Here is a 27,361-nt window from a genome sequence, read left to right as displayed (position 1 = left end):
AGTAGTTCACGGACTCCTACCACTGCTTTGCAAGTTGCTTCGCTGAATTACAATGCTAAAGACGGCCTAAGAGACCCTGATTCAACTTTCTCACTTTATATGGGGGTCACACCAAGGCCCTGAGAAGAAGTGGGTGTGTGGAAGGAGAAACTGAGAGCCTTGTCCACTTGTGTAATGTGCACATACATAGGACCGTACCTAAATACTAATAACTCCTCATTCTCACATTGCTTAGTGACTTGTTAGCCAGCTTCATTATAAAGGGATATCTTAAAGAATCCTAAACGTATGTACAGTTGACGCTTGAACATCCCAGGGATTTAAGGGTGCTGACGCCCACAGGTGAAAATCTGCATATGATTTCTGACTCACCCAAAACTTAACAATTAGCCTACTGTTGCCCAGAAGCCTTACCAATAAACAGTCTATATTATTTTCTGTGTTATATGCATTACATACTGTAATTTTGTGGTCAGGTAAGCTGTATCAGGTACAGTTAGTCTTTAGATTCAGGGGAAAACTACACTCTAAGTGCAGTGAGGGCGTCTGAGACTGCAGGGGGCAAGGAAGGCAGCTCAGTGGGCGCTGTACTGGGGGAAAGAGCAGGAGGCAGCTCCAGTATGTGGAGGGGAGGAAAATACGTTTTTGCACTTCTCATGTCTGCTGAGTTGGGGGAAATATGTGAGCAAATATGTATATACAAATACAAGCGTGTACAGACACATCAATTCCTACATACATCCCTGGACTAGCTCACAATGGGGAAACTGTCACCAGTGGTGGAGGCAGTCCTCAGCTGAATGATCCAACAGTTGCTACATACCTCTCTCAGATTCTGCACAGGCTCTAAGTGAGCATAGATAATCCTTTCCGATTATGGCTCTGTTCCACTCATTCTTACCAATGGTGCCTTGCACACCCTCTATGAAGGTCAGAGTGTGGAAAATTCAGAGAGAGCTGGGAGGTCAGTGCAGACCAAGGGTCCCAATGCCAAGTGCTTCGTAAGAAGAAGCAAGCACCCGTGAAGTGCACAGCAGGGCAAGGGGTGACTTGTTAGCCTCTAGACTAGAGGGCAGAGCGTGTGATAAGCCTGGGCGGGGAATCATAGCTCAGCAACTGCTCTGTGCAGCCGCCACGGACAGAAACCCAAGCTCAAGTGCAGAGGGTGGGGCGCGAGCATGTCTGGCTGGTTGGGAGGCGAGTCCGGTGCTGCTGACACGCTGTTTCCAGCCACCGAACGGCAAATGCCAAATCCCTCTCCACTTCTCCCTTGCTCTAATATTCTCGAGCTCTGCCATGGTGTCAGCTAACTTCAGAAAGCATTCTGGGAATTGTACTGGAGCACAGCACGGGCTGTATCCACACCCACGGCAAAGGGCTTTCGGAGCCTGAGGGACATTTAATCAAGGCTTGTGGCCCCCCAGGTTAGACAGGGAAGCTGATGATGCAGCACTACCAGCACTGAAATGTCTGTCCCTGGAACTGATGAAGGCACTCTCTTCCTCTCAGCAACCTCACCGGAATCCCAGAATAAAAGTCGGAATCCGGGGCACCTGGGTGGCTCAGTCGGTTAAGTGTCCAACTTCGGCTCAGGTCATGATCTTGCGGTCCGTGAGTTCGAGCCCCGCGTCGGGCTCTGTGCTAACCACTCAGAGCCTGGAGCCTGTTTCCGATTCTGTGTCTAGTCTGTCTCTGACCCTCCCCCGTTCAGGCTCTGTCTCTGTCTCAAAAATAAATAAACGTTAAAAAAAAAAAAATTAAAAAAAAAAAAGTCGGAATCCACTACTGCACATCTGCACGAAAGCACAGGGTTTCCATGTCACTCAATCACCAGCCAGGACATGCCCGCCTGGCACGCGATGAGGCAGGTGGTTGTGGGGAGGTGGGTGTACAGCCTGCTGACCTCTTCTGGCACTGTACTCTCAGTCCTGGCTACTAGGGACTCCCCATTTCTCATTGCCTTGAGCTGAGACCCTTCGGGTTGACGTTTACGTTCACTTTTCTGCTCACAAGACCACTACCAGCATTCCCTCCCTACAGACGGACTCGCTCTTATCTGATTATGAAACACAAGTAATTCCTGGTTTCCATTTCTGTCCTGAGTTATTTCCTTTCGTCCCTTCATGGAGCTCCTCGGGCAGAAAGCTGCTGCCCTCACTTCGCCAAGTGCCCGCCTGCAGATTTTCTAGCACCAAGGCTCTCTCTTGGGTCAAGAAAGGTGCAAGACTTGGGTCATTTCCCCTCTTAAAAGAAGTCGGTGACATGTAGGTAATTCAGTTCCTATTCTGATCTTTTGCCCTTGTTAACACACTGCTTTCTGACGTGCTTGCTTCCTGTGTCTTCTTAGCTAATACAGATCAACATGATCTGCTAAGGCCAGATGCCCTATGGCTTTGAATCTTCTTACAGTATTTCCTCATCGATGTTTAGTAGTGCTTTATTTGCTAAGAGAATTTCTTTGCTTGGAAAATTTAACTGGAGGTATTTTCTAGCAAAAACATCTCCCTCTTACATGTTTTTTTAAGAGTATATTTCTTTATTTTGAGAGAGAAGGACAGACAGAGCATGTGATCGTGGGAACGAGTGGGGAAGGGGCAGAGGGAGAGAAAGAATCCCAAGCAGGCTCTGTGCGGTCAGCGTGTTGTTCCACACGGATCTTGATCTCATGAATCATGACATATGACCTGAGACTAAATCAAGGGTCGGATGCTTAACTGACTGAGCCACCTCTTACATAGTTTTTTGATGCAAATTGAAAAGGGCTTTCAGCAAAGCATTTTCCAGGAATGGAGGCTCCTGGACTCTCTCCTCCTATGTGAAAGAAGGCACTATTTTCTAACAGCATTTCACCAGCTGCCATGACACTACTTTTGATTTAGAAGATTGTTTCTTTGCTTTTATATCCCCATACAACTAGTTTCTGAAGAGGTCAAGTGAATTAATACAAGCTGGAACAAATTGAGAAATCTCTAGTGGAATAGTATGTGAGAGCATGTGTGGGGAAGGGAGGGAGGAAGACAGAGAGAGAGAGGAAGAGGGAGGGAGGGACGGAGAGCGTGGTCTGTTCTCACTATGAGAAAAAGTCAGCACCAGGCTTAAAGGATGATGGATCAGACATTCTAATTATCAGGGAGTTCTAACCATTCAGATGAGTCACTTGGGTGTGGAAGCCCGTCTGTCTATGGTTCTGGTGAATTTTCCCTCCCCTTTACCTTAGACACCTCTCCCCCCTCAAATAATGGCCACGAAAGGAATGAGCATTCCCTGTTCCAGGCTCAGGTGAGGGTAAGGAGGTTGATCAGATTTTACCGAGTTAGAATTAACACGTAATTTCAGATACACCCTTCGCAAGAGTTGGCTCTGCCTTTCCTGAACTCCCGTCATTCCTATAACCCCCTGTAGTATTCGACTCAAGGGGGTTCCCTAACTAGCTGTGCTGGCGGCAGCTCAGGGAATTAACACTCATCTACTGCACAGAGCTTCTATCTCGTTGATTTATGCGTTAGCCACTCAGCATCACCCAGGGGGTCAGTCTTCCTCACCCTTCTCCCTAGCCCCATTGGGGCCTTTGCTGGGCCTTGCCTCTTTTGAAGGTGGCTAATTCAGCACCACCCGGATGGAAGGAGGCCCTTGGGGGATGAGCCAGTCCAAGGCAGGAAAACCAGATTCAGCCTGACCAACAGCTGCAGGTTCTTGACACTGAGGGCTGCGTGTCAACGCAGACGGAAACCACACTGTATATGCACAGGTCAGGACAGCCCCAGGGTGGGTTCTGTCAGCACCAGCCCTTCCTAGCAGGGTGACCCTGCAGAAGCTTCTCAACCTTTCTGGGCCCCAGTTTCCCATCTGTAAATGGTAATGGTGCTATCTACAATGCTGTTATGGGGAGTAATTGGGATCATGTGTGCAAAGCATTTATTTCAGTACGTAATGATTAAACATGGCCTGTTATCAGAGTTATTATCCAGTCTGTCTTGTTACGGCAGAGCACAGCAGAGTCCACTCCTCTGGAAGCAGCCTTTCTTAGGACACTCAGGCTGTGGTAGGAGAGGGTTCTCCCCAGCTGGCCCGGTGGTCAGTTAACATGCCATATGGGAGAAGAGAAGGGTCAGGAGCAGCTCCAGGTAGCAGGGGATGTTGAAATCAGACCCACAGCATTCTCTCTTATCACCCTGCAATTCACTCAAAAACACAACTCTGAAAGTAGAACTTATTTTTGAAGGTAGAATTCCAAGTACAGAGGGGAAATCTAGATTTCATTAATAAAATCTGTACTTGTATAGTTTAAGTTATAGTTTGGTCTTTACCAATCTTCCTTCTTAATATTCCTGGAGTTTCTAACTTTCAGGAATAACTTATTCTGCTTAACAAAGTAAGCACTGGCTTTTCTCCTGAGGTTGACTGTCACAGAAAATTGGGCTGCTGAATCTTTGCTGGGAATCATCTATGTGATCTTTTATGTACGACATGCCCAATGTGCAGTATTTAAATTCCTTCAGGCAAAGATACAACTAATTTATCACTTATCCAGGTTAAATATATCTGATTGTGTCATTATCTATGGACTAACAAATTCTCATTTCAGTCAGCAGTGGATACAAATCAAAGAATGTTGAATTACTGAAAAAGAGCGTGTGCTACAGGAGCGCCTGAGTGGCTCGGTGGGTTAAGCGTCTGACTTTGGCTGAGGTCATGATCCCACAGGTTCATGAGCTTGAGCCCTACGTCGGACTCTGTGCTGACAGCTCAGAGCCTGGAGCCTGCTTTGGAGACTGTGTCTCCCTCTTTCTCTGCCCTTCCCTGGCTAGTGCTCTCTCTCAAAAATAACTAAACCTTAAAAAAAAAAATTTTAAAAAGTGTGCGACATAAATTACTGTGAAAATTTGAATGCAGTTCAGGGCTAATAAAACTGCTTATCATAAAAGGCTATCACTAAAACTCCACATGGTAGCACAAAAATCAAGTTCCTATGGGGAGAGGAAGGAAACTCAGGGTTTTTTCTCTTGCTTTGAACTGCCAGGGCTGAGTGAGGTCATTCCGTAGTCACATTTCTCTGAAAGTACAGCTCTGTCTGGGGCCTGAGTCAACGAATCTGAGATTGCATCTCCAGAAGGAGTGACACTGGGCGATCCGTAAAGAGTCACAGGGGAGGCCTCACTTCCCCTCTGAGGCGCTGGTTACAGCCCACCTCCCATCACGTGTGTGGAGTCGAGGGACGAATCCACCAGGGAGCCAAGTCCAGTCGTGACAGAACCCAACATACCGAACTCAGGGGCCACTCCCCAAGTTACCTGAACCCCTGGTCCTGGGCTGTGAATGTGAGTGGAGGACACCTCTAGACACACAGATTGTGTGTTTAGTCACAAGTATGGAGGCCAGTTCGATGGAGAACGAATGCTACTGTCAACTTTGTCCTATCTCAACATTTAACAGCACTTAAGATGTTAAATTTAAGAGCCATGAAGAAGCCGGAATTTTCCATGGGAGGAACTTCTTGGAGTCAGGATGCCCATTCTGACTTTTCTAAGCAACAGTGTGCCAACAGCCAAGACATCTTACACAGTTGTGGAAGTGTAGGACGCGATGCTTGCGTCAGCTCTCTGTCAGCACTGCACTCTGTTTCCCTGCTGACTGCTCTGTCCGTCCATCTGGCCCTTCTGTCATCCACCCCCGGGTTCCCCACATTCATCTCATTCCCACCACCCAGTGGACCTGTGAGGTGGTGTTAACCCCACTTACAGACAGTAACTCAGCTGGTCAGGGAAGTCCCCTGACTTCCTGGAGCGACATGGCTAGGAAGGAGCAGAGTCAAAACTCACATCTTGGATTCTCTGCCTCCAAATCCAATGCTTAGGGAGGAAGGACTTCATGGGAGGTGTCAGCCTGGCCTTGGCTCTGCCAGGGATAGCCTCATCTCTACTGAAAGGAGAGAGGGCAAGGAGAGAGAAGAGAATATACAATCTTCTCTTCTGTTTAGATGAGAGTTAATTTGTGGGTGAACATGTGGGTGCTGAGTACTCTACCGTGATCTTCACACGCTCCTTCTTCCCCTCCCGAGATGGCAAGAAACACACTGTTTCCTTGTTTTTTGAGATGAAAACCTATTCGCCCTCCCTGACACCCCTGTCGGCAGGGAGCTGTTTTCAGGGCAGCTGTGAAGCTCCTCCCCCTCTGCACTGACCACCTGGGGCCTCTTCTGCTCCAGGCTTTTGGGTTGTCTATAGGCAGCTGGTACTTCACAGTTCTTAATGAGTCTCTGGGATCTTAATTCATGAGCTGAGGGAGAGCTAAAGACCCCCGGCCTCCAGCCAGTGGGCAAGAGGTGGTTTTCCTGAGAAACCCAGGTTCCAGAAGAGCCGGTCTCACTGAGATCTTTTGGGACATGAGGTAAGTGAAAGAGTACGTGAGCGGCCAGCTGACTCTTTCTTCCATCTCTGACATGGTTAGCTGCCCTTCTCTCTCCTTGATCCCAGAGTAATAGAGGTGGCTTCTCAGAGAGATCACCTGGCTTTTCCTCCCCGGGTAGAGGGCAGGATGCCTGCCTCCTCAGGGGGAATGTTCAGAGGATCTCCTCTCCTGGCTGTGGCTGCCCCGCAGGGTATGACTGAATGGGTCCACCATGTGGGCATGCCCCTCGCAGCTCTGAGTTCCCACGGACTTCCAGCCGAACACCCCCAGTACCCAACCTCCCGTGGCCAGTGTTCTCCGGGGAGTCCCTAGCAGGGATGCGTGCAACCTTAACACTAGGCACCATTGAAAATGGTGTCGGCAAAAGGCACTGCCTTTCAGCCAGGGGATCTAACGCTTTCCTGAGCCCTCGCTAAGGGCACGAAACGTCTGGTTCCTCAGCAACTCTGACATTTCAGAGTTAACAATCTTTTGATGCTACATATTTTTAGGTCTTTTGACAAGAAGTTCTTGTACAATTTAAGAATGATGTGGATGAGGAAAGCACACTGAATGCTGGATTTTTTTCAAAGCATGGCCAAGCAGTGGGCCCTGAGCAGGCTGGGTGGTGACTTCCGGCACTTAATCCTCACTAGGTGACAGCTCACAAGGCCCCTTTACGTGATTGAGACAGAAACCTAAAAGCGCAACAGAATCTTCTCTGACTGTAAAGTAAGGGGATTAACAGAAAACTTTAAAACTGGACCCTAAAGACTTAAAGATAGGACACAAACACTTCTGAGAGAAGCACACAAAGTGAGGGAGAAAAAGAATGCGGGAAAGGGTAAAAACTAGAGGTCCTCTCCTCTCTGCATTACAGGACTTAATGCAAATGAAGCGACTTATGTGTGTGTGCAGACCAGTCTCTGTCAGCATCATGCTGACAGAATGTCTTCGTTTGGCAACATCAACAACTGCAGGAAAAGAAAGGCACTGAGAACTTTTTCAGTTGATGTGTCCTGACCCTGGAGACCTAACGGGAAATCTGCACTGGCGACCACCAGAATTCCTAATCTTAAAAACCAGTCCCGTCCCAGGCCAGCCCAGTGCTGCCGGCTCCCTCCTCGTCTACTGTCTAGCGTGGCTGTGGTCCCGTCCCCGATCCCTCGTTCCCTCCTTCTGGGCAAGCTACCTAACCCTGAGCGTGGCTTTCATCTGTAAGAGAGAACATCTATTGACCGCATTCTGGAACTCGCATCTTTTTCTCATTCTCTATGTTTTTTTTTTTCCCCCTCCCCCACCTCTGCTAATTGGTGACTCTCTCTCTTTCAAAACCCCTTAAAAGTCATCTCCTCTATCAAGCCTCATCGATTTCTCTTGGAGAGAACCTCCAAGTTCTCTCGGATTGGTTCCCCACTTAAGGTAATTTTAATTACAAACACAGTAAAATATGTGAAAGAGCTTTACAAGACAGAAAATGCTAAATGCTTACAGAGTATGAGGAATACCTGTCCTTAGCACCCACATCACCAGTTTAGATCATTTCTCAAATCAGCATCTGTTTTGTCTCTTCAGTTAGGTTCTCACTACTCCAAGCATGACCCGCCAACCAGCAGCGTGGGCACCCCCCGGTAGCTTGCTGGAGCTGCCCCACCTCAAGTCCTGACAGTGCCTGCTGAATCACAATCAAAACTCCAAGCCTGTCTCAGATGATTTGTATGTACACTGAGTTTCAGAAGCATGGCATTAGACTTTAAGGACCGCAAAGGTACAGACAGCACAGTATCCCCAGAAAGCCTTCCAGAACCCAGAGTCCTTTGAGCTGGTGTCAAATGGGGGTTTTCAAGACTATTACCATGTGACTGCTGACCTGCCGGCAAGAAAAGAACGAACCTGGCTGCATCTACTGCATACAATGATATTTATACGAACACACATCACCTGAGATTTCTTTAGATAAAAAGCTTTAAAATCACATCTGCATAAAAAACACAGAAGGGTTCATTTAGGATAACTCATTATCGGGCTGAATGCTTAAGTCCTTGGCAACTGGAAGGAGAGTCAACGAACTGTGTAGTCTTTCTTACGAGCTAACGGCTCCCTCTCCCCCAAGTGAGCTAGTGCAAATCACAAAGGCTCCCCAGACTTCACAGATCATGCCTCCTCACTTTACCGAGTCCCCTGAACGTTTTAACGAAGTTCAGAAACCACACGTATGAAAGGACAGCTGGCCTGGGACTCTTATGGCACACGTTTCGTGCCTCCACAAAGCCCGGACTGAGAAGAGTGCTCTGGAAACTGCAGCAGCTCCCCCTCCTCCCAGGACATGGCGGTCACGCTCCCCAACAGCAACAAGATTAATTTGGGATTCCAGTTCCTCTGTCATATGATCCCTTTATGATGATTAGCGAAGCATCTCCCAGAAAGGGTAGGCCGAGGCCACACAAACAAACCAAGCTGAATTACATAGACTGATCATTTTTAAAAGCTATCTCTTAGGGACAGGTCTTATTTAAGGAGAAAACAGAAAAGCAGCCATAATGAAGAAAAGAGGCTGAGTACACAGAGATGGGAAATCAGGCTACAGAGTTAGATCTAGGTGAAAACTCCAGTCCCAGTTAGGTGGCTGTGCATGAACCTTTTAGAGCCTCACCGTTTCCTCCTTTAAAGTGTAGATGATACCACCTGCCCGGTGCTTCTGAAGTTCACTTGAGAGGACGCACAAAGTTCTAGAGTTTAATACCTGAACTATGATAAGAGCCCATTAAGCGTGAGATGTTATTTTCCTGCCGTGTGACCTGCCCGCTGGCTCCCAGCACCAGGCCGTGAGCCGCGAGGACAGACCTGCTGTCTGGCCCCAGCGCGAGCTGCCTCCAGGAGCTTCCTGCTCACCTTGATCATTTCTGCCACATAACTCTCGGGCCCGGTGTACTCTGTAGAGTCCTTCACTTTCACCAGCACAATGAAGCACAGATAGTGCCACATGTTGTGTTCTTCCTTGATGTGCTCTTCAAAGGTGACAGTCTTGTTGTCAAACTTGTCTCTTTCCAAGCCTAAGGAGAGACAGAAAGCCCCCGGCCCCAAGTGAGCAGCCATGGTCTAGAAAAATCTGTGAGAGAACTGTCCAGAGAGGAGGCTGTGGTTCCAGCTCCCATCTTGGTGAAGAGTTCGATTCTGTTGGCCTTCTACATGCATTCCCTTTTACATCACAGCAGGAAGACACAGGATGTGAGAGAGATGGGCTTCAGTCTGAGTCCCACCTCTGCCCCTTACCAGTCACTGTTTAGTCTCCACATGCCTCAGCTGCTCCACCAGGGAACGGGGGACTGCCGTCTGCGTTCTAGGAGTGCTCAGGCTTAAATAAGCACAGGTGTGACCTGCTCATGCATAGCAGGCAACCGGTGAATGTGAGGTCCCTTCTCCCAAGGAGATGCCAAAATGTACACATGTTAAAAGGATTTTGAAGAGACAGAATGAGGACAAAAAGAACTTTAGGCACATTTTGAACTCTAGCTGGTAAGTTTGTTTTGCAGAGGTCTGGGTGAGCAATTGTGAGACTAGTTTCTGTATATTCTTGGATCGATCAAAGAACTATGTGGTATATCATGGGAGCCAGATTTCTCACTGTCAAAGAAGAGAGCACAAATATGGAAAGGGAGAAAGATAAACACCGTAATGTTGAATTGGAATTAGAGCTATGGGTATGAACTCATCCTTTTTCATATGTATATAAAATAGATACAGAAGTGTGTCGATACATATGTACGTGTATACAAACACCCAGGTGTATGCATATACATGTGTACTCCTCATCTGCACCCTAATAACCCTTCTGGGATCTGGCAGTGGCACTCCAGCAGGAATGAGCACACCTAGATCCTAGATCTTCTAGATTTTAGCTTCCAAATACCATTCTCTGCTAAAAAGAACCAGGACTTTTTGGAGAAACGGGTGATACTATGGCTGGGTCAGGGAAGTACAAGTTAAGCTTGAAATGAACAGCTCATGGAACTAAAAATGTAAGGAAAGTACATAAAAAATTATGGTGCCATGGTAAAACAGAAACCACACTGAAGGGCCTCTCGCTGGACAAATATGGGGAAATCTGATTATTAAAGCAAATAATGATATTGAAGGATTATAATCCATTGGAATAAATATAGGAATCCATGTTGTTACAAATCCAAAAGTACTTACACATATATAGTATACATACATAATGAGAAGAGAGAGTTTTTATTTAAAAGAACAAGCCAGTTAACAAAGGCAAAAATAGTAAAATGAGAAAATCATCATTGGAGAGCCATCCTAATAAAAGACTCGGGCAGAAATCATTAGTGGACATTAAAGCTACTGGATTAATGTTTAATTTGAGGGATAGTGGGGTATTTACATGATCTCAAAGTATCTCCCCATAAAATGTTTCTTAATTACAAAGAGATAAAAACCTAACTTACTGGAGAAACCTGGCAATTATCACCTTAACCTAGTGATCAGAGTTCATGTCACTGGTTATGAGTGGGCATCTCATGCCTCCTGAAATGATGCACTGAGGAGAAAAAAAAACAGATTTCTTTGATGTTCCTATAAAAAAATGCATACCCCACTTCTATTGTGAGGAAACATCAGAGAAACCAAAACCAAGGGACATTCTACACAATAAATGACCAAACTCTTAAAAAATGTCAATGGAGGCTAATGAGCCGTGACAAGTGAATGCAATGACGTGACCTGGGCTTTCATTTGCTGTACAGGACATTTCTGGGATAAAGGGTGAAATCTGAATAGGGTCTGGAGATTGAGTGATAACATGGTATCTTTGTTAATTTCCTAATTTTGATAACTATGCTGCGTGTGTGTGTGCGTGTGTCTGTGTGTATATATACAGCTTACTGTTTAGGAAATATATATTGAAATATTTAGGGATAAAGGTACATCATGCCAGCCAATCTCTGACTTTTCGGAAAAACTGTATGAGTAAAGCAGATTAGGTAAATTATTACTATTTGGGGAGTCTGGTTAACGAGTATATAGAAATTCTTTGTACTGCTCTAATCACTTTTCTGTAACTCTGGAATTATTTCAAAACAAAAGGCTTTAAGTGGTTTTCAGGGGGCAAAAAGCAAAGATTTAAGTTTTGAAATGGAAAATGCTCATTTTGTGAGCATCTGTACCAATAGGAAATTTATATATTCAGTAACTATATTATGAATAATCCTGAAATGACTACTCAGCTCCCAGATCCCTACATGATTAGTTTACATTTACATATACTTTTCTGCAGTTACAGTGACAATGGTTTCTTGGGTATCCCCTGTACCTCTCTTCTGTCACAGTTTACTACTCATCATCGAGCGCCTACAATGTGCAGGTTCTGTGCTAGCTGTGTTATATAAACTGACTCTCGTAGCCCCACAATAATGCAGAGAAGTACATACTATTGCATCCATTTCACAGATGAGCAGTTCAAGTTCAGAGAACTGAAGGGACTATACCATGATTACACGACTACTAAGTTGCAGTGACTTAATCAGAACCCAGGTCTGACTCCTGACACCTTCACCATACACTCTAAGAGGAATATTCTTTCACTTAATGCCTGATACCATCTGCAGTGAAGACATCCACAGGCTGGAACTGGACGAAGATCTCCATTCTGGTTACTTAGGACGGGACCAGGAGATGCTCGGCAGCCCAACAAACACAAGACCATAAGCCATGTTCATTTCCGATCCTGTGCGATCACATCCCTGCCACCCCACACTTCGTTCCTTAAAACAAATTGGCACAGGCAACCTCTACAGGGAATCGACGAGCACTGCAAACACTGCCCGGCAGAACAGAGGCAGAACCGAAGTCCACCCAACGCCAAGGCCAGAGATGCTAGAGCAGGAGGGCAGCACCTCTCCCACAGAAAGCCCGCGCTTCCCTGCTGAGGCTGGCTGCCACACTCACCACAGATAAAGCACGTGGTCTTTAAGATCTCCTCTTTCTTCTGCTTTTCACTCCTCAGGTCAGCAAAGGTGTCAATGATGACCCCGAAAATCAGATTAAGGACGATGATGATGACCATGAAGAAGAACAAGAGGTCATAGATTACTCTGGCAGCAAAGAGGGGCTCCTGGAAAAGAGGCGTTGCCATCAGCAACGTGACCCACTGTCCTCTGGCCCACAGAGCTCAGGGCAGGAGGAGGACTCGACGCGCCCGACATTCAGGGCTCACCCTCACCCTATTGGTCTGCTCTGTCACAAGTTAAATTGGGCATCAAACTTGAAAAGTCACAACTGTGTCCCTTTTCAAGCCCTTTGCCCAGACTGTCAGTTCTGCAAGTGTTGTGTGGCATGTGCACAAGAACAGCTTCCTGGGATCTAAGGTGTCTGGGAGATGTGCTCAGGCAGGCCAGACCCAGCCCTGCACGAGCATTTCAGTACGTGGAGTGGGCGGGGCTTTCCACAAAGAGGGTTTCCCTGAACCCTGATACTAAGGCCATGGATGGAGGGGAGAGAAGCCTCAACTGGCCAGTCCTGCACGTCTCCTCATCACTACTCCAGCTCTGCCTCTGTGTTCGGTTTCCATGCAAGCTCTCTGCGTGCTGCTCCCCACCCCCACCCAGCTCTGCCTTCCCTTCGGGATCCAGCCACCTCCCCCCACCTCTGCCTTCCCGTCAGGATCCAGCTACCTCTTTGGATGGTTTCCTGAGCACGTCTCCTACTCCGCCCCCGCTCCTCAGCCCGTGACTCAGCACCGTGACAATGCACATCAGAAGTGTCTCACACGTGTGCTCCTTGTCTTGCTCTGTCTCTTCTGTGAGGACCAGCTCTATGAATGTGGTAAGAAACAACAGATTTACAGCATGTGGGAAAAGACATACCATGATTTTGACACTGTCTTTCCTGAATGCCATCTTGCCAGCTGACAGACACACGGGAACAAGAAAGAGTAAAACTAAGGAATCAGGTATCAAATACTTTCTTTCAAACATCTGAGGTTACCTGGGGGCAATTCTGTTTTCATCACCAACCCCTGCTAGTTTCTCAAGCCAAGTCACAAGTGCCCTTCCCTATATTAAATCTATAATATTCCCTATCCTTCTCAGATTTTAAACTCCAGTCCCAGCTCAGAACAGGTGTTTGACCTTAGATAAGTTGCTTAATACTCTGAGTCAGGAGCATCTTGTCTCTCAGCTGAGGGTAATCCCATAGGACCCAAGCTCCTCACTGGCTAGACCCAGCAACGTTTTACAGCAGGTCCTCTAGATAAATCACTTTATATTGGACGCTGTCCATTCATTCTTCATCATTTTTGGAAAAGGAACCATGTCTTGCTGCCTATCTTGTTCTTTTCTCCAGTTGCAGTGATAATGGTCTTGCTAAAAACACAGATCACTCCTGGCTTTCAACAACTTCCATTCATCCTTTGGATGTAGTTTAACCTTCTTAGCCTAACATGTAAGATCCTTCATGATCTGGCCTACTGATGACCCATCTGGCTTCATTTCTTACTACTAACTCTTCCTCATGATCATTGTATCCCTCAACATGGTATATTCTACCTCAAAGTCTTTGGACACCTTATTGCCTTTAACTGGAACACTCACTCCTCCTCCTCTGTCCAAGATTTTACCATTTTAGTTTAGCTATCACCTCCTTGGGGATACTCTTACTCCAGTATTAGGCTGGGTGCCTCTCTTCTGTATTCTGTCCTTGTTCCTAGCATTAGCATACTCTCCAGTCATCAGCAAGGTGCCTGCCTGGCTGCCTACCCCACTACACTGGTGTATCTTAGAGTATAGCACAGTCCCTGGCAACTAGAGGGCACCCAGGAAATAGTGGCTGAATCAATCAAGCAGCTATTAGACCTTCTTCCCTTTCATCCCCCTCCTCTCTCCCAGTCTTTCCTCTTTGCTACTGGCCTTACTTCTCAAGAGTAAATCTGCTTCCATCTGCTTCCAATGTCATGTGCGCCATCTAAGCTTCAAGAAGGGCCTGTCACTAACACGGGGCTTAAGGCTACACGTTCCTACCTTCTTTGGGTGCAGGAGAGGAACAGTTCTCCCCAGTCTCCACCCTACACACGTCAGAATACAGGAACTCGCTTGCCAAACTCTCTCCGGCTTCTGGGAGAGAGAGGAAATTTTATGATGAACAATCTGGCAGCATATGGTTAAAATGTTTGAAGTCCCCAATTCACGGCTGATTAAACAATTCTTTACATAAATAACACCCTACATTCCTGCATATAAATTCAAGGCAGAGATGCAATTTACACTTTCATTTGGTGATCTGGATGGGAAAGAAGCCAGAAATGTCAATTCCTGTAGGCTTACTAGAAATATCGCACTTAAATAGCACCTCTCCAACTTTAAAGACACACAGCTGAAACTCTTCGACAAATACTACTGAGCGTACAGACTCCAGCAAGATTTACACCAAGTCTGCACGGAAAGCATCAGCAGGCATGAGCGGAAATCCAAGGTCCAGACCAGTTTAGTTCAGAACCCTAAGATGGTTGGCAGGAAATTTCAGTCAGTGTCAACTTGGAAGCTGGAATTACATGCCAAGAATGCAGCATTTAGAAAAAGGCTGCCTGGCGCAGCCAGTGATAATAATTCTACTTTGTTCCTTGGACTCAGGGCCTCTGGTTACCTGATAAAAAACCAGTAACATTTCACTTATAACGGTGTTAAAATATTGTGATTGACACAAAGGAAGACTTGGGTATCACTCACTCAAGTATATAATCATTTTATTTCATTCTCAAAACTGTTCTTGCTCTATATAAAAATAATACACACTGTCAAACTTGTACATAGTAAACAAGCCCCAGAGACAGCCACTGCTGGGGGGGGGGGGTGTATATTCTTCCATATTTTAAAGGACATATGTGAGCTTTTAATTTTTAAAAATATATATGTGGATCCTATTATAGTTATTATTCTGCAGTTTCCCATATATTTGTGGGTGCTTTTCATTGAAGGATTATAAAGATGTGTCCTAACTGCAGGGCAAGCCACCCCAGAGGACTGCAGCCTAATAAAACACTTGATGTTTAGACTGCTTCCAGTTTCCCAATGGAGTCAGCATCCTTCATACACATCATTTCTGCATGCACAGGCAGAAGGCTTTTCCTTTAAGGATCAATTCCTAGAAGTAGATTTACCAAGCCAGAGGGATGCACCCTCCTACCTTTCAACATATATGGTCAAACTGTTTTTGAATAAGTCCTATTAGTTTAAAATATGACTTTAGGCAATAAAGTAAGTGTAGGCTCTGGACACTCCCACTCAGCATTCGATATATCCTACCACCCTTTGAATAAAGCGACAACTAAGCCCTCTATTCAGAATTCATGCTCTCAGTGCTGGGAGATACCTACACTGCTAAAGTCATCATTCTCTTTTAGTTCACTTACAATTAAATATTTTTTTAACATTAAAAAAAAGATGAGAAGACTCAAACTCACCTGGAAGAGCTGTTTCATTGGGCAACCTGTCTACTTCCAAGATAAAATCATCTTTGAAGAAAAGATAGCCCACTATTGAGAACAGGTAAACCAGGATCAAAGCCAGAACTGCTGTCAAGATGATGGACCGGCCATTGCGAGTGACACTTTTAATGACATTAAGCAGAGTCTCTTCTCTGTATACCAAATCAAAAAGCTTTAAAAACAAAGAAGACAATGCGATGGTTTTAGGAAACCTCTATATTAGATGTATGTATGTATGTATGTATGTAGATTACATATCTTATAATGACAACTTGATTTATAGAGAATTTACCCTTTTAACAACTCAGAAGCATTCTACTGTTTTCTTAACACTTCATACTTGCCTGTCTTAATGAAAACTGAGATAAGGGAAATAAGCATAGGAAAGGAAGGAGGGAACCAGTTGGAATTTCAAGAGTTACTCAGACAGTTTAGAGGTGGTGGTAGAGGGAACAAATACAGAGTGGTACCAGTGAGTTTCAGCAAGCAAGGGAGAGGAAAGTGATGAGTGTGCATTCATGGAGTAGTTACTGAGCTTCTGCTAAGGGCCAGCCACTCTGGAAGCGGGAGTGGGCAAGCCCTGGTCCTTGTCCTCCCAGAGCCTCAAGGGGAAGGCCACACCCAACCGGGCAGTGCAGGCAGTGGGCACTGTGGAGTTAAGAGGTGCAAATCTTAGTTCAACCACAGGACATCACAACAGCAGGCTAGGTTCTTTCTCCTTCCCTCTGAGCCTCTGTTTCCTCATGTGCAGATGGGAGGACAGAGAGTTGTAGTGAACAAGAGCTACGTGATGTATATACTGTGTATGGTACATCCCGTATGGCCAGCCGTACGTGCTGAGTGCATCACAGTAAATGGTAATTATAATTTCCTGTTGAAGGGACTCGGCCAAGGTCCCAAAGCTCATGGCAGGATCACTGGTGGTGGTAATACAAGAGGAAGTCTAAACCTTTCCCATTTCTCTAGTGGCAGGGCGAGGCAGAGACCCCCTGAAGTACACTGTGGGTTCACAGTCTAGGCTTGCCCTCTGCTAAGAGACTTGCTCTGTGCAAGAAGTTGGCCTGTAGGTACTTCTAGGTATGGGGGGACTGATGGGTTGTTTTTTTCAGATATTTGGCTGGAGAAAGAATAAAGAGACATGGAGGAGAACTCTGTGGGCTAATTCTTGGACCTGGGGGCTAGTTTTAATCTGGCTTCTGTGCTGACATTGACTGCATTTTCTGAAGGTTCTGCCTCCCCTTGGCTTTTGGGAATGACTGCACAGCCAAGTGAGTCAGGGGACAAGGGTTTCAATCCTCACTCTGCTTTTAATTTGCAGCAAGATGTTGGCGGAGCTCTGTAACCTCTCTGGACCTCAGTTTCCTCATCTGTAAAATCAGCGGAATGAAATAGCTGATCTCTGAGTCCCTTCCAATTTATAGCTTTACATCTGAGTTCATTTTCTGGTCAATTAGCCCTTCTGCCTCCATAACGCCAATCTGTGTCCTGAGACCTGCGTGAAGGACACTGGGTAAAGGAGCATAGTCAAAAGGAAGGAAGCAAGGAAGAGGTGTTTCATCAACTGAAGAGTACAAAAGGCAAATGTTGCTATTAACGTTGGTTAAATATTTTCCAACAAGCCGCTATGAAGCAGCAAGTGAGAGCAACTTCAGACAATCAACAAATGACACTTGTTTTGGGGGGGGCGGTAAGAACTCTAAGATTATATAGCCACCAAGTTCTTGAAACGACAAGTGATTTTTTTTTTCTCACTCACCTATAACTTCTGGCTTTGAAACAATGGATATGCGTTACTTTATACAGAAAAAACTGTCTTCTAATCAGTGAATTACCCGTTTAATGAAGAAAACTTTGAAAACAGAGAAAAGCACACAGAAAACCAAAAATCACCAATAATTCCACCATCTATAGACATCAACTCAAGTTCTCTCCTTCTGCCTCTATTAGAAAAAATGTAATATATATATAATATACCGTAATAGTGGCATACAGTCAGGCTCTTTCACCAAGCAATCACAAACATTTTCACGTCAAAAATAATCACCTAGAATGTCAGTATATGGAAAAACCACAGTTTACTTAACCAAAGTATTTACCTTTTTTTTAAAAAACAGTCAAGATGTTTTAAATTGCATGTCATTAAAAATAATGCTGTGATGCACATTCTGTACTTGCCTCTATACATACTTGTTCAGTTATTTCTTTTTGGAGAACTTCCAGAAAGGAAATTGTTGGGCCAAATGTTGTAACAGACTATGTCGCCCCATTGCGTTCCCAAAAGGCTGTACTGCATAGTCCATGCTGTCAGAGGCCGGTGCCTGCTGTTGCACACCCACATGAGACCCAAGCATGCTCATGCCTCTGAACCTTTCCATACATCACAGGCATAGCTCAGGATCTCATTGCTGTTTTAACTAGCAGGTATTTGTTTAGCATTGAGGATGAACAATCTTCCAGGTTTACTGACCATATGGATTTCTTCTTCTGTTACCTGTCCATCTACAAACTTCACATAATTTCATCTCAGGGTGTTAATATTTTCTACGGATTTGCCTGGATGCAAGCTTGAGACAAGGTTCAGCCAGTCTGGGGGTCCCACCCTCCCACTGTGCCTTTCTGGCCTGCTGGTGTGGTACTTTCACAGCCCTGGGACATGTGGGTTTTCCCTGCTGAAGGTCTCTTTCCAGTTCCTCTCTGTCATCAACTCATCTTACTTGTGGAATAACTTGAATGGTTTCAGTATTCTGTCTGTGATTCTCAATAAACATGTTAAATACCACTTTTGACACCAAAAGTAACAAGTCACCTGAGGTCACAGACAAGTCAAGGCCCAGAAGCACATATGAGAGGCATCTAGCCACAATCGAGTTTGATGCTAGTACATTTTCTACAAGGGAACTGAGCTCAGGTGTCCTGAGGCTCAGGGTTACTCTGTGACAGATCAGAGATGTGACAGCACGAATGCAGACTGCACTGGGAGATAACAGATGCATGCAGCAGGGACGTCTTCACGAGCTCCAGTGAAAGGCAGTTCAGGGCTGTGCTTCAGAAGTGACTGGGCAATCAACAGAGCGAAGTTGCTATCTGGTCTGTGGCACTTCCTGGGTGACTTTGGTAAGTCACTTAACCTTGCCAACCCTCGGTTTCACCATCTGTAATTTGGAGATACCATCTACCTCCGCAGTCGCTGTGAGAGACTGTATGAAAACAGCACACAGCACATGTTCAGTAAATGGCTATTATAACAATGACTTTCTGGACTGTAAGGCCTGTGAGGGAAGATAGGATATCGGTTTGGCTTACCACGACATCCCCGCACGTAGCACTGGCTGGCATTGCAAATGACCAAAAGGAGAGGACTTGAATGTATGGAGAAGTAAATGAAGCCAGTGAGACATAAAGTGTAGAATCGCCTGTCTCTTGGGAGAGATCCCTCAGTTGGGACGAGAGAGACCTGTACGTGAACTCGGCCTCCCTGCCCAGGAGGACTTGGGTGTTCCTGACTCAAATACCAGATGTTCATCCAGGGACATCGCTGCAGGAGACCAACAGGCTCAGAACTATACACAGGGCTCTCGAGATTTCTGATACACAGTGTCCAAAATAGGCCCCATAATGGCCATCACAAGTACATCCAGAGACCTCTTTGCCTAAAACCTCAAAGTCTAGCCAGACCTATTTTAAAATGAGGTAAAAGAATCCATTTCCCTCAGCTTGCCAACATATACCACTAATGGAATGAGCTAATCCTGATGACCTGAATGGTGAATTCTTTATGGTGTTTTGGATGGCAGAGGAAGTAAGCGATGACAAAGACAGTAATAATAGCTAGAATTGCTAAGCATTTCTCGTGTGGTAGTGCTATTCTAAGGCCCTGACGTGCACAGTTGCACATAATCCCTGTGACGGCCCTGTGAGGGGGACGGCTTGTTTTCATTTTGTGGATGGGGAAACTGAGGCACAGAGCAATTAAATAGCCAGTCCAGAGACCACACGGAGGACACCTCCCAGATTTTTCCTTGTTCTGCTGTTTGCAAATTAAGTCCCTCACTTTGAGTCAACACTTAGGCTTTGATCATTTTTTAACCGCACTCACAGTTTAATACTTCCAGTCGCTTTATGGATGGATTTGCTGGCAAATAGGTCAATTTTATGCTTCCTGTCACTTGATGTAGGTATAGGCAAAGGTTTCTTATCTATAACTCTACAGGTATAGATACCCTCTAATGACAGGAGATTGAGTAGATATTTGGTCTATAATTTAAAAACCTACTCAGGAGGAAGGAAGGTGATCGAACCAATTCATTTTACGGACTATCAAGACATTATTCCCTTGGCTCAGATTGGAACAAAATCACTTCCAATGAAAAGGTCTCCTGGACCAATAAATCTACTGAGCTCAATGTTATGAATCTAGGGACTTAGAAAATAGCTCCTGCTCTTATGCTGTCACTACACGTCCTCCCTGGGAAGTGGACCCCATGAGAATTATCAGAAGATGACGGTTTCAACGACATTCTCCTCGGTAAGTGCTGGCTGAGTCCAAGAAAGAAAGACAAAGACGCAATGGAGGGAACATCCCTGATCCAGACTGTAGGCACTGTCTATCACTGACAAGTAAAAGGTCCAACGTGCACCATGATCCCACACCTCCCTCTCTCCTGCTAGCTACCCTGCTCCCTGAGGAGCTTTCCTCTCCAGATCCCCAAAATGAGGCATGTGACCTCCTGTGAGACCAGACATACCAATCACCACTAAAAGGAGGGGTCTGTGATGAGACACAGGTCACAGGGCACTCCTGGTGTTCAACATGTAAGATCCTTCCACACCAGGAACTCACCAGCAAACTGTAGAAGAACTCGTGGACGAAGAGCCCCATGGCACAGATCAGCAGATACAACAAATGGTAAAGGAACTCAACATCCAGAACCATGGCTCGGTAGCCTCTGGTGAACGTTCCACAGTTGCCCACAAAGCTCATCAGAAAGATGATTTTATTGCAGACCTGAGAATAATGACAGGAACAGCCACATAAGAATGGATCATGCCGAACTTCAGACTTTGTGACAGCTGAGGGCCATTTTCACTCAAGGTATTTTAGCAACTATACCCGAGCAAAGCTTCCTTTTGCACCCAATTGCCCACCAAACACGCCAAGAACCATTTTGCAGATCTAAGTCATATCATTACTTTGCTTTTCAGGCATATTTCAAATTATGTGGTAGTCAAATAACTTCAGGAGCAACAGTAATCAAGTGGCATCTGTATATGACAAAAACAAAATTAACACATACTGAAATTATGATTTTCGAAATGAGATATGAATCATTTCTAACATTCTTATATGACTTAGTCAAACACAGAAGTGACCTCAATCTATGAACCCTGTGATCAGCATAAATATTAGCATTTTCTGAATTTCTGTTACATTCTAGGCATTATAAGGGTTGCAGTGTAATGAGAAGCAGTTGGTTTTTGTCTTTTATTACTCCTAATTCATAGGGGAAATAAGAATTTTCTTGAGGAAAAAAACAGTAAAGGAGACTTCAGGATGAATTGTATACCTCTGCCCCCTCTTCTGGGAATAACTTATAATTTTTCCTTGGGGATCTGTCCCTTTCCATCTATCACTCCTTGAAATCTGGGCAGGGCTCCATCCCAGTTGATTGGAATATACTACTTCCCGGGCAATGTGGATTGGTTCAAGGACAGTCACATGACCAAATGGAACCAATGATACCCAATGAAACCTTTTGCAGCAAAAGACAACTTTGTTCTTTCCTTCCGACCTTGAACCTGACAGAAAGTAAGCTTTGAAGCTGCTGGCATCCATCTTGCCATACCACTGAGCCTCAGGGTACAATCAATGCAGACCCAAAAGATGCAACTGGATGCTGAGGCTACTGCCTGGGCAACGGTATTCAGCTGCACCTAAAGCTAGGATCTTCCTTTCTCAGTCACATGAAACTATGCATTTTCTCCTTTGCTTAGACTGGCATGGATTAGGTTTCCCGACATTTGTAACTGGAGGTCGATCTACTCTATTATAGTCCCACCTTGAATAGAAACCCCAAGCCTAGAACGCTGTCTCTAGCAACATGTTGACAGAAAAACTCGAACCAAGAGAAGGCTGAAGAGAAAGCTTTTCAGATGTATGCAGTAAAACCATCTTCTGCTGCCCTAGCTACCTTGGCTGTAGGTACTAGGGAAATTCTGCCAGTTAATCTGGTGGGTCAGTGTAAGTGAGCTTCTCAGCAATCAGATAAGAGCGAAAGCCCACACACAAAGAGAAAGTCAGGCTTTCTCAGACAGGATAAAGATTCAGTCTACCAGTTTTGTTTTTTTCTAGTATTCTAGCTGTCTGTAGTACAGGATCTTTCATAGGGTGAGGGAGTATCACTGGCTCTGGATGATCTGTGTTGATGAGGTTTGGGGAGGGCGGGGTGGGGGGTGGGGGACGGCCATGCTCTGGTTTACATTCCAGGACCTCAAACCTGCCAGGGCTCTGAACAGCTCAGCAGAGCAATTCACTTCACTTGAATCCACTCAAGCCCCTTAACAACTTCTGCCCTGGTTGCCTCTATTGCTTCAGCAGCAAATAAGGGTTCTCAGTCTTGGTCCAAGACCAGTGTCCCCACCTCCTACGGACCCTGCTTAAGGAGTCTGACATCTGGCTTCCGGCCCCACCTCCCCACTGTAGCAGCTCCGCCCCAGTCTCCAGGACTCTGCCAGGGCGCATGCAGCAGTCTGTCTGCCCTTAGCACCTAATCCCAGCGCCTGCAACATGACAGGGCTCAGCAGCCCCCCTTTCCCAGTGCCCCCCCGTGTCCCCCTTCCCGCCCCCGTGCCTGGCTGTCAGGACACCACCTCGTCCAGCCCCTGCAGGCCAGCATACCTTCTCTGCCCAAAGCCACCCTTTCGTCTCCTACATACTCCACGTGATCACTTCCCTTTTTTGGTTCACTCTGAACAGTTACTTATGCTAGTTATTTCAGCTCTCCCCACTCAGCTAATGTGACTAGAAATGACAATTAATTGTCTAATTTAAGTCTTTCCCCCAACTGATGTATGTAGCAGAAGAGAGAACCACGCAATGATTAAAGCCCAGAAACACAAAACAACCAGACGGCCGATACAGGACAACCACCTCTGAACTGCTGAGTTTTCCCCTTTTTCTTTACTTGTTTATTCTGTATTTCCTTCTTAAGTGGCTTCCTCTTCCCTTCTGCAGCACTGATGAGTCTTTGTCACTCTGCTCATACATTTCCAAATGCCACAGTTAACATCAATGACTTGCTTTGTCACCTCAAGCCTAGTAAGTCGACAGTTTAAGTGCGTTTTCACCCTGAAAATTAGGTCTCCGCATGACTTCCTTTCTGTCCGTTGCCTCGTTCTTTTTCCAGTCATGTGGGATTGAAGACGTGGAGCTGGAATCGCCTCCCTCGTCTCCCCGTCAAGACGGTCACACCTTCTCGGCCTGGAGAAGAGGCCCCAGCGCAAGGTGCCCCCATGGCTTTCTGGTGTAAGGCTTGGCCTCTACACCCACCGCACATTACTGTTTCCTTTACAGCTGTGGCATCAGTCCCTTCCTTCCTGCTTCCACACTATGACCAAGACTCGGGCTTGTCACGCCTACTCACAAGCTCTGCTGGGGGTCCTAAGTGGTCCACCTGCCTCCAGTCCCTCCCACTTGAATCCACATCACATGCCACTACTTGAGGGCATTTTTCCAAGAATACTTCTTTGTATATACCATGTCTTTGCTCAGAAAAACTTGAGTCATTTCCCACTACTGGGAATAGTTTCCCAACCTATATTCTACCACACTAATTCCACGTGATACTTAAAATGTGGGCCAGTAAGTTTAGGAAACACAGATACACTGTTTCCCTTTCTTAGAGATTCATAACCCTTATCATGCATGTTAAAGTGTCTCAGAAATCCTACAGTAAAAACCCTTTCATTTTGTTTAATGCAGCCTCTCCCTCGCTGATTGGATCATGGAACCCCCTTCTCACCTAAGATTTATCAACTTGAAACATGCTCTGGAAGCGCTGACCTGGAGGATGAGGCCCAAGGGCATTCTCCTCAAATGCAGCACCCTGATGACCTGTACCGGGATCAGGTCCCACGCAGCCCTCCCTGAACCACACGGAGGGGAGCTCTACTGCTGGCCACCTCTTCAGAGTGTCCTGGGCCCTCCCTACTGCTTGGGCCTGTGGGGCGTCCCGGAAAATGCTCTTCTCTACCCCTGCTTTCTGGCCCATCCTTTCCATTCTACAACAGAGCTGCAACCCTGCCTCATCCCCTGGGGCTCACTGGCTTGAAGTGGTCCCTGCTCCCCTAATGTCCTTGCTGCCTCTGCCATATGAACACACCCATTTGGGGACACTTACTGATGCAACGAATTACTACATTAGTCTTATTTTGTTACATCACTTCCATTTTTGTACAGTGACCTTAGCTTCCTTATATGACCAGGGCAGAAACCTCTGGAAAGCAGTTTCAATCCCCACACTGCCTCACATATCCAAACTTTCTACTTCTGTTCACCAGGAAACCCCTCCGATTTATGGTCCTGTGTCAGCTGTCTCCACTTGCTAAGAAGTCCCCCTGCAGGGTCAGTTGGCACTTATCCTTCAACTACAGTGAAGGAGCACTTTCAAACCTCACCACTGACTTCGAAATAACGGATCCTCTCCTCACCTGTATATGTGCTCCATTTCTGTTTCAGCGATTCCTCCTGCCTCTTCTCTTGGTTCTGTGTGGCCCTCACAGAAGTGGGTGTGCTGTATTAATATCCGATCATTTGACGTATTATACTGGCTAAAATCTCCCGTCCCAGCAAAGCTTTGACCTGACTGGGAGAACTAATTTACATCTCAACTGCTCTCCCTCTTCCTCCCTTACTTCTGAGAGGGATTTTCCCTAAAAAGGAGACTATCAATGCCCAGATAACAGATTAAGAGGTTCGCTGGACCGTGAGAAGGTTAAGAGGGAGATGTCCACCCACACTGCTCTTGCTTCTGCTATTTTAACAGTTGACCCCAACAGTCTTTTTCTGCCCTGAAAACGCAGGGCAAGATTCCGGGAACCAGAACGGAAGGTGTTCCTGTTTGCATGTCAACAAGCAAGTGGCTATGAAGGTATTCCTACTTACGTTGAAAGCTCCCAGAAGAAACAACGTGGGTTGTAACCCAACCGAAAATATCAACCGGAGAATTGTGGAGGCAATTAAGGCCCGGATGCCATGGGGCTTGGGGAGGGCAATGACAATGGCCAGAGAGATGAGCATGGCTGTCCACAGCAGTCCTGACCAGTGTGGCTCCAGTGTTCCTGGAAAGACAAGGTGGGGCTCTCAGAGATCAGCATTTCACTGAGTAAGAGGCGACAGACCAAAATGGGTATAATGACACTTTCTTCAATTAACAAATGGGCCTCATTGTCCAAATTCTCACCTCCAATTCTGTGCCCCTCGACATAACCCATCACACCCATGTCTTCTCACTGGCAAGCCTTGACCTATGTTCGTTCTACCTGGGGAATTCTTCTCCCCTTCCTATTCATCTTAGGTCTTCACCATCAACTCATCCCCACCTCCTTCCTCTTCAGAAAACTATGCCAGGTGCCCCTCCCTCTCTGTGTTCTCATTCCCCACCCTGGTCATCCGTATACAACACTGTTTTTCTGGGTGTCAGTTTACCTGTCTTTCTCTACCCTCCACCCCTACCCTAAATGCCCCCCAGCCAGGTTCCAAATTCCCTGAGGGAAGCACTGGGCACCCAGTAGGAACTAATCAGATGAATTTGTTCCATCAATAAAATCCATACATGTATCACATTTCACTCTTCAGGAAGATGAACTGGAAGCCTAAACTTCTAATTTCTATTAAAAGTATGCAAAGGAAAATTGCAGGTCTCCTGCCTGAATCAGATTTCTTCAAGGGAAGGAGGAAGGCAACTTCCGTATCATTAACATCATCCTACAATTAGATTATCCTTGTAGTCAAAGAGCTTATACCAGTTTTTGTCATCTCTTGCTATTTCAAGTTCTATTTAGAGTGTCCCACGAGACGGCTTAGTTATATAACATGAGCCAACACGGCTAAAAATATAGTTCTGTAAAACACTCATTAAAAAAAATAAAACCCTATTTCAAATGCTGTCACATTTTGAGTCTCCTTCAGATGTAAACAAGCAGCACTACATGATCAAGGCCACTTATATAAAGGAGTTTCGCTTCTCCAGAACTGCTGGGATTGAAGCCCCACCCAGGAAAGAGACTCGCTTGCGAGTTACAGCTCCTCCACGAGCCTGCTGGCTGCCCTAGTTCACTCCGTCCATGTCCGCCGAGACACTTTTTCTCTAGAAACTGTTCCCCCCACTCCCAACCACTTCCCTCTTCCCTTTTGATATCCTTCAAAAGGAAAACCTGATTAGAAATGGGCACAGAGAGGCAGAAGCTTCTGGGAAATTCAGGAAGACATGGATATTGAGGCATATGTCACTTCCTGTGCATTTAACAATGGTTAGGTATCACAGGAAGCTGTTGACACTGATCCTCATTTATTTGGTCCTCCCATCCAGCTGAACAATTGTCTTCACTGTACTCTGGAGGAAACAGAGTCTTGGTTACATGTCTTGCCCAAGGTGACAGAGCACATGGCTGGAATGTGTAAGCCTCTGAAGTTGATGGTTCTTAATGGCCAATTAAAAAAACAACAACAATGCATAAAACCAACCAATTTTAAGCTCATAATGTGATGAGTTCTGGCAGTTTATATAGTCATAGACCACAGGTAACTGCCAACACAATCAAGATGTAAGCATTTTTCCGACCCTACAGGGTTTCCTTGTGTTCTTTGCAGTTGCCCCATCTCTACCCTGACACAACCACTGACCTCCCTTCCATCACTAGGGCCTTGCATTCTCCACAATTTCATAAAAATGGAAACATAATCGTATTAGTAGGTACGCTTTTAATTCTTTCACTTAACAAATTTCTGAGATTCAGTCAGGTTATTTTGTATGTAAGTATTTTGTTCTTTCTGTCGGCGTAATATTCCATAATATGGATATACCACAATTTACTTATCCACTCAACAATTAATGGGTATTTGTTGTCTCCAGTTTGTGTTCTTATAAATAACGTTACTGGGAACATTCAAGTACACATCTTGAAATTGGTGTAAGTTTTTATGTGGATCATAAGAATATGTTTAACTTTCTAAGACACAACCATACTGTTTTCCAGAGTGAATGCACTATTGCGTAGTACATGGGGTTCCACTTGCTCTAAGTCGGCACCAATACTTGGTGGAATCAGTGTTTCTATGTATGTATATATATAAATATGTATCTGTTTTTTCAGTATTTTCAATTGTAGCCATTCTAGTAGGTTTCTAGTGGTATGTCATTGTAGTTTTCATTCACATGTCTCTGATAACTACTGATATTGAGTATCTTTTAAAAAAATTTTTTTTTAGCA

General features: G+C 45.5%; 1 protein-coding gene across 3 annotated transcripts in view; it reads right to left on the bottom strand.

Annotated features, from left to right (window-relative positions):
- The window catches only part of ITPR1 (inositol 1,4,5-trisphosphate receptor type 1), a 331,898-nt gene that overhangs the window by 16,921 nt on the left and 287,616 nt on the right, over positions 1 to 27,361 (bottom strand). For all 3 annotated transcript variants that reach the window (XM_049640899.1, XM_049640900.1, XM_049640901.1), the window contains 7 exons: positions 25,035 to 25,210; positions 20,715 to 20,879; positions 15,851 to 16,046; positions 14,412 to 14,504; positions 13,068 to 13,207; positions 12,343 to 12,508; positions 9,280 to 9,440 (listed from right to left, as the gene is read on the bottom strand). In XM_049640899.1, coding sequence (XP_049496856.1) covers positions 9,280 to 9,440; positions 12,343 to 12,508; positions 13,068 to 13,207; positions 14,412 to 14,504; positions 15,851 to 16,046; positions 20,715 to 20,879; positions 25,035 to 25,210 — 1,097 coding nt within the window. The remainder of the gene's footprint in view (positions 1 to 9,279; positions 9,441 to 12,342; positions 12,509 to 13,067; positions 13,208 to 14,411; positions 14,505 to 15,850; positions 16,047 to 20,714; positions 20,880 to 25,034; positions 25,211 to 27,361) is intronic.

The sequence above is a fragment of the Panthera uncia genome, chromosome A2, assembly GCF_023721935.1.
Source record: "Panthera uncia isolate 11264 chromosome A2, Puncia_PCG_1.0, whole genome shotgun sequence".
In the NCBI taxonomy this organism is placed as follows: domain Eukaryota; kingdom Metazoa; phylum Chordata; class Mammalia; order Carnivora; family Felidae; genus Panthera; species Panthera uncia.
Note: the sequence above shows the minus strand (reverse complement) of the source record. Positions and strands in the feature narration are given on the sequence as shown.